The sequence below is a fragment of the Triticum aestivum genome, chromosome 7B (assembly GCF_018294505.1).
Source record: "Triticum aestivum cultivar Chinese Spring chromosome 7B, IWGSC CS RefSeq v2.1, whole genome shotgun sequence".
Classification (NCBI taxonomy): domain Eukaryota; kingdom Viridiplantae; phylum Streptophyta; class Magnoliopsida; order Poales; family Poaceae; genus Triticum; species Triticum aestivum.
This window is the reverse complement of record NC_057813.1, coordinates 608,018,293-608,029,064: the sequence shown is the minus strand read 5'-3', so window position 1 is coordinate 608,029,064 and position 10,772 is coordinate 608,018,293. Positions and strand designations below refer to the sequence as shown.

General features: G+C 41.3%; 1 protein-coding gene across 1 annotated transcript; it reads right to left on the bottom strand.

Annotated features, from left to right (window-relative positions):
• Positions 1–2,340: 2,340 nt before the first annotated feature.
• On the bottom strand, positions 2,341–6,312 carry LOC123158188 (zinc finger CCHC domain-containing protein 7). The gene is made up of 7 exons (XM_044576275.1): positions 5,748–6,312; positions 5,027–5,137; positions 4,774–4,932; positions 3,920–4,084; positions 3,290–3,406; positions 3,099–3,206; positions 2,341–3,023 (listed from the first exon to the last, which is right to left on the bottom strand). Exons 1-7 carry the CDS (start codon positions 6,102–6,104, stop codon positions 2,613–2,615), a joined length of 1,428 nt encoding a protein of 475 aa, XP_044432210.1. The 5' UTR covers positions 6,105–6,312; the 3' UTR covers positions 2,341–2,612.
• Positions 6,313–10,772: the final 4,460 nt, after the last annotated feature.

The following is a 10,772-nucleotide window of genomic DNA, read 5'->3' as shown; positions in this document are numbered from 1 at the left end:
ACGCTAATGTGGACGGTTGCATGTTTAGATAACAAAGGTAGCCGGGATCACTCTCTTAGTTAAATCTTGGGTTACTCCTCCTTATCCATATGCATGGCCCCAAAGCATCTTGTATTTCCCTTCTTCATCACCATGAATGATCTTCATAGCCAGCCTCCTAGCCCTCTTCAACTTGGCCCTACTTGGCGTCATATGTCGTCCTTTGGAACAACCCTTGAGAAGTTTCTCAAGTTCATGTCCTACTCAACTCTAGAGTTCTCCAAGTACTTGTGTTCAAGGACAGGAGCAGTGAAAGCCTTGATCTTCCAGTTGTCCGTGCATGTGTGTTACATACTTCTTCACCATAAAGTATTTGGTCCTGTTGTCGTAACAAGCCCACAAATATAAAGTGTGGTCCTTTTATTGTCTGACTACTTTCAGAAAAAATGTTGTGACTACAAATTTTACATAAAGAGAGGGTTACATGTTGATGACAAATCATGGTTGTTAAAAATAATCTTACAAGAAGTGAAGAACCAGCGCACGAACCTGTGGTTGGATGGTTAGAGGCACAATGATATCCCCAGCCCACCAGGGTTCAAGTCCTGGTGCTGGACTTCGTAAATCTCAAGATTATATGCCAGCTCAGTCTCTCGAAGGTGCTCATAGGGATAGGGTGTGCGTGTATGCGTTTATAGGGGTGAGTGTATGCACGTATATATGAGCGCTTTGAGTCTGTATTGTATCTTCATGTTAGTCGCCGCATCTAATGCTTCCATGTCATAGGAACACTTGCTTTCTCTGGTTCTCATGTTGCACACTCATGTTCTGATAGTGGCCTCTTGCTGACCGGCACTCTGCTGAATATGCTCTTCCATACTGGCTCTTGCTGAGTGGGCTCTATCACAATAGGCTCTGCCTTACTTGGTTCCTACTTACACGAGTATTGGTTAGCAAATGAGCACTTTCTTCTTGCAAACGCATAGTTACTGGATTCCACCTCTGAATTGTATGGGTAAATAACTTGTATAGGAATAGGATGTTCTTCAGCATGCTCTGCATCACATGTACTGCTTCACTACTTTCTGCGTGATTGTTCATTGTCTTTGAAAGACTGAAAACTGAAGGAAGTTGGGCTCTTGGGAAATGCACCACATCATCCTCATTGAGGTTCGTATTAAGTTGTCATCACGGTCCATGTACTGAATGAATGGTGACCAAATGACATAAATGTGAGCATTTGATCAGTGTCTTCATCACTTCTAACTTCTCTCATGAAATTTCTGTTAATTCATAGTATAGGAATACAATAATACACCTTCAGTATGCTTCATCTCCCAACCAGTCTCCTCCACTAAATGTCCAATCATAATTGGTACCGTGTCACTTTATCTATTCATCATACCACACTACATGCACATTCACATAAGAACAGTTACTACATTGACCAAGAAAATAAATGCCATGGTTAAACTGCACTGGAAACTTGTTGCGTTCTGCTCCTTGCAAGATCAAAACATATATACATGAATCATAATCGTATACAAGTTGTCTCCCTTAAAAGGCTAAAACTCTACCCCGAAACCCCCAAATCAAGCGCAAAACCCTAGCAAAATCACTGCACCAATGCGGGCAAACCTATGAAAGTAACTCCAGATGCATAATGCCCAAACGACGATTGTCGATTCAAAGCCAAATGATTTCATATTTCACCAAGATTTTGCAATTTACTACAAGTAGGGGGGAGCGCCGTCAGGACGACGAACAGGGGTCATCGCAGCGAAGCAGATGAGCGCATTGCGGCAGCGAGTCTCGACCCGCCCACGCAAGTTCACCAGCGACCAGTAGGTATTTTCGCCAGCTCGCACCAGACGGGTCAACATGTGGTGAATAGAGCCGAGTACGAGCATTGCATGCTACACAGTGACCGTACCATCATGTCTCGTCATATATGGTGACTATTGATCGTATTCTTCAGTACGATCTCATCATATATAGTGACTATTTATCTCAATTTTGAGTATGGTGACCAAAGTGAGTTTTGTTGCGAGTTCAGTTAGCACCGATGCATTTTACTGCATCTTAGTATTCTTGAGTACCGTGACCTAAGTGAGTTTTCGTCGCAAGTGGAAGTGAGTTTCCGTCGCAAGTTCAGTTACCACTCATGCATTTTACCCCTTACACTTGGATGGATCTCATACACAGTGAGATGAAACTGCCTACCCGGTCCATTAGCAACCCCCTGCAAAAGTAACATCATCTTATTTTTCAGCTCACGTTGTATGCATTTTCTGAGTAGCACAGCAATTGCTCCGACTTCATAGAACACTGCAAAATGACCAGATAGAGTGGGACAAACCATTGGGCTGTCAAAAATAATATTGCGCTCTTGTATTAGTACTTTAGTAGATGGAAACTTGATGCTGCATAGCGCTGCAGAGTGACACCCTCCTGTTCGAGGTAGGCAGGCATTGAAGTGCAACACAAAACATGCCCAGACCAGGAATGGACACAACGTATACAACTCTGAAGATACAGAAAACAGCTCTTTCAGGGAACCGGTATTACAGGCAGAGTACATCCCTAAGAGACCTACTATCAAACGAACAACAAAACCAAAAGTAAGCTCCGGCCTAACTTCTTTCGAAGCGGTGATGGGTGTTGCTAGCGAATCTTGACGAAGAAGAGCCATGTTTCCTCGCACTTGGTGAATATTGCGAGTTGTGCCATGAAAAATCCTGCCCTTGAGGAGATGAATAGTCACCGCCAGAGGAGCGATGGTGGTGATTGTTGTAGGGCTTCTTAGGAGTAGATTGGGAGTCCCACCCATTGCCTTTGTACTTCTTGGATGGCAGATCATCATGGTCCTCAGGAATCCAACCACCCCTGGCTCTGGATTTACCACGAGGTGTCTCCCATCTATCCTCGAATAGGGGGCTTTTTCTTTTGTGAGAACCATGAGGAGCTGATCTAGGGCCAGAGTCATTTTTCCATTTGTCCTTTCTACGACTATGCGACGACAACTCGCCTTTGAACCGGCCGGGCTGCAAAAATAATAACGTACACATGATAAATACCCAAGCTATTCTTATCAGCAGAGGAAATCATGAGATGCTTACCTTAGCACTATTTGTGCAGCCACGTGCGAAGTGACCATCTTCGCCACATTTGTAGCATAAGGTCGGAGTTGTCGCAGCACTCGTCTCCCTACGTTGCTTGGCACATCCCTATGATCAAATGTTGGTCACTAAACAACTGGTATGAAAAGAAACAGACAGAGACACAGGAGGATAAAAGGATTAAAACTTACCAAACCAGTATGACCAGATTGAGCACAGTTATAACAAGTAACTTCTTTTGAACAACTATCAGAGAAGTCGGTACAACACAGGTGACCATTCTGGTTACACACATAGCATTTTATTTCCTGCATAGTCAACCAAGATGGATAATGAGGAGAAAGCAAATTTGCAATTTTCATGACAGTCTCAGTCAATTCAGCGACTTCAAAGTTGCAGTTTGAATGAGACTGTTCAACCACATACGGAATAATTTATCTCGTACCATGTGTTACTAAGTGGAAAATACTTATATATGCGGATTCAGGTACTAGATTAGCATAGAATGATAGGAAATGCCCAACACAAAAATGATCGGAGTCATCAAATTTAACATAATTTATGAGCTGCACGGGAAACATGATTAACAAGTGTATCCCAGCAATTTAATCAACCAGGTCAGGGCACAATACATTTATAGACCTTTTTCTTCAGATCAAAGTTTTGAAGAAAGAGTATCTTTCAGGCTTTCGTAACCTTCTTCAGAAAACATAAAGGAGCATCACTTTGTTATAAAGAGGCAAGTAACCAGCATACGAACACTCATCTGCGGCAGCAAGATGAAAATTTTGAGAAGACAATAATGGCAAAAATGAACTCACCTTGACATCATCCAGTGGATAATCATTGGAACATCCAAACATATCATGGCCTGTTTCTCCGCATCTCAAACACAATGCGGTGTATTGCTGAGTATTCTTTGTGTGCTTGTCAGGGCAATCTTTCGCCATATGACCTCCTTTTTTGCAGATGAAACACTCTTGACCCTACAAAAAGAATTAAGAGATATTTGATTCCTGACAATGACAACCCCTGGAAAGAAGCATTTGCAGATCAAGGCTATTTAGGATGTGAGCCCAAAATAATCTACACGTGCAACCCACAAGCACAGGCAATATAGACAGTACTATTGGAATCTTAAACTAAGAATATGCATGCATGCATGAATCAGTCCGAAAGGAGGATCCCTCCAAAGAAATCACATGTCATAAAGCACGGGTATCACTCCCCTTCAAATGGTATGACAAGTACGACACAAGAACAATGAACGAATAGATCTGGAAGCACAAACTACTTGATGCAAAATTGAACTTGCATGATTGGTAGAATGAGTTGTTTAAATTAGGATTGACTGGAGAATGAATTTGAACAGAACGCGTTTTCCTGATGTTTGTGGCCTTTTGCACTTAATGTTTAAGTTAGTACAGCAAATGAGTATGATCAAGTGTCCTAGAATTTGTTGACCAAATTATATTGAATGACAGAGTTAATCAAGGTCTCAACATTTGCCTGGTGGCAACCTAAATGAGATGATGGCACCCTAAACGAGACAGACACATAAAAAGCAAGGAAAAAACCTCTGGAAAAGGAAACCATATAAAGTGAGCTCATCAAGGGTATGAGTGGACATACCCAAGTCACGGAGCGATAATTCGTCCGAGCTAGAGAGACCAACCTGCGTGCACTGTTTCGCATTGTGTCCAAACAATCCACAAACGAAGCAAGGCTTCTTCCGCTTCTCCATTGGGCAGTTTACAGCCACATGACCTTCCTCACCACAGTTAAAGCAAGTCTCCAATATAGTTTCCCCAGGATCAAAGTATCTTGGTATACGCTGGTCATAAGCAGAAGCAACATAACTATCAGCTTACCACCGTTATCCATGTACAGGGAAATTCACTGCAAGGAAAAAATCACTTGGCACTTACAAGAAGCTTCCGCAGAACTGTGTTATCAGATACAGGGGCATCAACGCCATCTTCGGTGGGCACTGATTCCACTGTCCCAGTGTTCCCCTCCTGAGTGCCAGCAACCTGAGGCTGAAAGGGACAAATACAATCATCAACTGCAGCTCCAGGAAGACTATCATATTTGTTCCCAACAAAGGAACATCAAACACAGATGTCGATCCACTAATAAGATAAAATCAGTTGTTCTACACAAGCCGAGCTTTTCAATCCACTATTCAGTTCATGAATGTTTTAGCGTGCACATGTTTTACTTACTGTTAACGGACAAAAACAAAAACACCGTATCACTTTGATTTGTAAGAAAACAAAAGTAAGTGCCTTCTGTGTAGGAAAGAGCAGCATACTGCCTTTTATACCGTTTCCAAAGAAGGAAATTGGGTAGTGCCGACCATTGACTCCTGGTAAAGCATATAGTTAACCAAAAAAATCGTAGCAATAAGGCAGCATTAGCAAAGAAGAATGCTCCTCTAGATCCAAACGTTGAAAAGGCAAAGCTTCCAGTGAGCTCACACTTGAGGCAGTTGAACCACATACAAAGCTTCCAATTCAAGGTGATTCTACACGACATTGCTACTGAAGCCTCTATCAAAATCCTGTGTGCATACGATATTTCGATTGCTAAAAATAAACACATGGTACTGCATAATCACGAGCTAAGCTTAGGCCAAGCAACAATTACCTCCTCCTTGACGGCGGCTGCGTCGTCCTCCTTGCGCTGCTTCTTCCTCCTCTCCTTGCGGCGCTGCTTCTTCTTCTTCTTGTCCTTCCTCCTGCTGGGGTCGGCCTCGCCGAGCTCCACGACGGCGTCCTCGTCGACCTCCTCGTCAGAGGACAGGGAGAGCACCTCGGCGAACCCGGGCTGGCCTCCCGCGGCCTCGCGCCGCCGCGCCCGCGCGACGATCTCGAGGGTGAGATCCTCGTTGCCCTCCTCGTCCTCGTCGTCGCTGGGGGGCGCGCGGGGCCGCGCGGGAGAGGGCGAGCCAGCGTCGTCCAGGTCCGGGTCGCGCCGCGCCTTCGAGCGCCAGCGCTGCGCCATCGGCGTCGGCGGTGGCGGTGGCGGCGGCGGGGAGGGAAAGAGCGAACCCTAGGTAGCGTGTACGTGGTATGTGAGCGGAGCGGCGGCGCGAGGGGGCGCGTCCACGCGGGAGGCGGAATATTCCGATCCAACGGTTGGGTGGGCCGCGGCGTCGAGGGGGAAGACGACGGCCGGCAGCAGGTCGAGCGGGTGGGGTGTGGCGGGCCGGCGGCTAGGGTTTTTTTTAGGAAGTGTGGCGGCTAGGTTAGTTAGATTGGAGGGAGCGGTGTGTGTGCAGCAAACCTTGCCAAATGGGCCGGTCTTAGCGTGCCGGCCCGATAACCCGCGTGCCTGGCCTGGCATGTCATTTGGCGGGCCGTGCTGGCGCGTGGCCCGCCTAGGGCCGCAAGGCTGGGCACAAGTGCCGGAATGTCATGGCCCATTTAGTTTTTTATTTATTTGTACAGATTATATATATAACCCGCATGCTGATCGTGCCTGGCCCGGCACGTCAAAATAGCCAAAATCAGACGTGATGATCGTGTCGATGGGCCGGCCCATTTCTTTACTATGTCGTGCCTGGGCCAGGGAATCCAGCACAAGTTCCGGTCCAGCACGACCCGTGTAGTTACCGTGCCTGGCTGGGCGGTGCCTTGCCCGTATAACTCACAATGTGCCGTGTAGTGTTGGGCCGGCTCATCTGGCCAGGTCTAGTGTGCAGGCACGATAGGATTCTAGTGCACTATTTTCCTCGGTTGGGTGTGCTGTTGGTGGGTTGCTGGATTGATAGACCTCCACGGGAGCTATTTCTCGCCTGTTGCGAGATTGGTCAACCATCAACTCTTATTCACCGCCTTAAGTGCCCGTTAAAGAAGAGCAATTAACTATATGTTACCCCTTGCGGGGGACCTCCAACGATTATTTTTGGTGTCCTTAGAACACGTCAAGTAGTGTGTCTAGCCATCGCCACACATCGTGTGCTGGCCATTCTCTCTAGATTTCATTTTTATAAAAAGATTGTGTATGTGTCTTCGGGGTTTGGATGGGATTTTCTAATGGTTTTTTTTTGAAAAAAAGGTTTTCGTTTAGGTTTCCCAAGGTTTTGCAGAAAAATAAAGAAACCGCGAAACCCATAAGGAAACAAAGAAAAATAAAGAAAAACGAGACAACCGAAGATAAAATAAGGAAACTAAGAAAGAAACAAGAAAATTGAAGAGAAAAGGGAAACAAGAAAACCAAAGGAAAATAGTGAAAAGAACAGAAAATCCGAGGACAAACATAAAATATCCAAAAATAAAGAGAAATAAAAAGAAGACATAAAACAGATGAAGAAATAAAAACCAAAAAATACAAAACATAAAAACTATAGAAAAATCTACACAGGGAAAAAACCCATGAACTAAACCCAGCAAGCGAACCCGAACGAAACACAATGAATAAAAAAGAAATGGGTCGGTCATGTAGCTACAGTTCAGGGTCGAAGCTTCACTCGAGACGGAAGGACTACTCGAATTAACCGAGATATAGCTCCCAGGCTCATACGCAGCGCATGGTGGAGCGATCGCTACGTCATAAATGGGCCAGCCAATTCTAGTCTCACCTTCATCGGTTTTCTGGTTTCCTTCGACCCCCAAAAGGCAAATGAGCCGGTTTTCTTTACTTTTTGGGGGGTAGGTTTCTTTTGCTTTTCTTGTAGAACTGCTTGTGGTTGTTTTCTTTTTTCTTTTATCTTTTTTATATTTTTCAAATGCGTGATCCTTTTCCAATTTTGGATTTGTTTTTGCAATTTTTTTGACCACTGAAGCCTTTTTCAAATTTAAAGTTCATGAACTTCTTTCAAATTTTGTGACAATTTAAAAAATGTACAATTGTTTTTTGTGAACTGTTTTTGAAATTCATGAAAAAAAAATCATTTTTTGGACTTTTTTTAAGTTATGAACTTTCCAGGTCTTGAACCTTATTCATATTTATGAACTTTTCTCAAATTCATGAACTTTTTTCTACTTTTTGAATTTTTTTCAGATTTGTGAACTTTTCTCAAATTCATGAACTTTCACAAATTTTTGACCTATTTTTCGAAATTTACAAACTTATTTTCAACTTTTTTTTATTTCAAGAACTCTATGTCTTTAAAAAAACCCAAGAATCAACAATGAACGAGAGAACCACGAGGGACAAGCATGCGAAGGAAGTGGCGACCAACGAGCGGATGCCTTTTATTTGGCCGGCCCAAGCAAAGCTGCATGAGCGGCAGTTCAACGATCAGGTGCCTCAAGCACCGACTAGGAGCTCTCGGGCTAGCCTAATTTGTGTTCCAGCAGGAGAGGTTTTCCGGCTGCAATTTTTTCCTTCGTGTTCTTGTGTTTGTTATTCTTTTTTTTGGATTTTCTAGTTTTTGTGTTTCTTTGCTGTTTTCTTGTTTTATTTGTTTCCTGTGTGGGTTTTGTTTGTTTCTTTCCTTTGTTTTCACCATTTTTTCTTTGTATTTTTTGTTCTTTTTATCTACCTTTCTAGTGCATGTGTGTGTTTTCAGTACACAGTGTACATTTTCATATACATACATAATTTTTTAACACATGTCGAACATTTCTGAAATACATGTATTTCATAAATTTCCTTGAATACATATTGTTTTAATATTTTTTTTAAATTTAATTACATGAAACGTTTTTTTTGAACAACTAGTACATTTTTTTAAGTTGGATACTTTTTTTAAAAATGGCACGTATATTTTTTTAATGGTAGTAATTATTATTTTTGAATTACGGAGGGCTTTTTTACAGTGCATAACATTACAAAAAAATCACAGAAATTTTCTCAAGCCTGAGAACATTTTTCTAATTCTATCAACATTTTCTCATAGTTAAGGTAAGAAAAATTACAATGTTAACATTAGTTAAATTCATGATCAACATTTTTTAGAAACAAATGAGTAAATTTTTTTGGAATTTATGCAATTATATATTTAAAAAAATATATACTCCATTTAGGACCAACGAGTATAAAAGAACAAAAATAGCGTCGGTGCCTATGTGGCTATATGTATGTGTGTGATTATGGGCTGACCCATTTAGGACCACAAGCGGGGAAGCGCTCTGTCTTGCTATAAGCGAGACAAAACTGGGAATTGCCTATTTGCCGCGCGCTGCGTCGAATTGTAGACATACAGCACTTTTAGAATTTTCCGGTTAATGTGTTCGAGCGTTTTCCGGTTTTAGGAACCTTCTAGAGTTTTCCCGCTGGTTTTCTGGGTTTTGGAACCTTCTAGAAGGTACCTTGAACTGAGTTTTTTCTTTAACCCATTTTACTGCATCTTTTTTTATTTTCATTTTTTCCTTTTTGATGTTAATTTTTTAATTTTTTTTCTTTTCTTTTCATTTATTTTCATTTTTCGTTTCAAGTATATTTTTTAAATATCATCTTTCGAAAAATGTTCGTAAACTGAAAAAATGTTCGTGCTTTTACAGTATTTTCATTTTTTTTAAATCGTGTTTTTCAACAATTGTTTACAAATTCAAATAATGTTCGGGCATTTCAAAAAATGTACTTATTTTTAAAAAATGATTTGAATGTTTTCTTTGAAATTTTTTAGAACTTCTCAAATAATGGCCAGGATATCAAAAAATGTTCCTGTTTTAAAAAATGTTCACAAATTTAAAAAATATTCTTGTTTTTAAATTTTGTTTCACTTATTTCAAAAGCTATTTTTGTTTTTAAATTTTTTTCACCATTCCAAAAAATGTTTGTGTTTTCGAAAAATGTTCAAAGGTTTAGAAAATTGTTTCTGTTTCAATGCTTTTCACCTATATAAAATATTTGTATTTTCAAAAATTGTTCAGGATTTTCCAATTTGTTTTCAATTTAAAATTTTTGTTCTGAATCTAAAACGTTCTTCCTGTTTTCTAATTTTGTTCACCATTTCGAAAAAAAATCTTGTTTGCAAATCATATTCTTGAATTTCTGAAAATGTTCATGTTTTCAAAAATGTTCTTAAAATTTTAAAAAATGTTCGTGCTTTGTATTCAAGTTTTTTTTTTGCTTTTTCAAAAAATGTTTGGGAAGTTAAATTTTCTTCATAGTTTGAGAAGATGATGTGAAATTTTATATTCGTTGGCGTTTGTTAAAAATTATTTGTAACTTAACGAAAATGTTTGAAACTTTTAATATTGTTTCCAATGTTTGAAGTAATGTTTAGTTTACGCAGGTAAATGTAACACTTTAGACTTCAATCTGCTTACTTTGTCGACAAGGTTCAGTAGGTTGACTGGTTAGCAGGATTCATCTCAAGCTGTTTGAAGTTCGCATCCTAGCTCACGCAAAACAATATTTTGACGCTTTTTTTGCTCGACAGCTCGCTTTGTTGAACATGAAATGGGCCAGCCCAGTCGGGCGCGCCCTGTGCAAAGTGAGGTCTGCTTGCCGCAGAATGCGGCGAATAGGATCTTCCACAAAACAGCGCCCAGTTAGAGCATCCACATATGACAAGTGTAACCCCTCGAACGCCTGCAGATGCGTCAGGCGCGTCTAGGCACTGATTGGGCACTCCTCAAATTAACACTGCATCCGGATGCATCATACTAGATTCTTAAATCCATACAAAAGCATGCAAACAAAAAAAAAACTACATAGTACATAGATCATCTAGCTACTCGTTGGAGATGTCGACTATCTTCATGCCCAACTCCAGGT

Excerpts from the sequence above, each read along its gene's own strand:
- LOC123158188 (XM_044576275.1), bottom strand. The coding sequence starts at position 6,104 with ATGGCGCAGCGCTGGCGCTCGAAGGCGCGGCGCGACCCGGACCTGGAC. Across the intron at positions 3,407-3,919 it reads ATCCACTGGATGATGTCAAG|GAAATAAAATGCTATGTGTG; the intron begins GTGAGTTCATTT and ends TTGACTATGCAG. Across the intron at positions 3,024-3,098 it reads GCTGCACAAATAGTGCTAAG|CCCGGCCGGTTCAAAGGCGA; the intron begins GTAAGCATCTCA and ends TTATTTTTGCAG.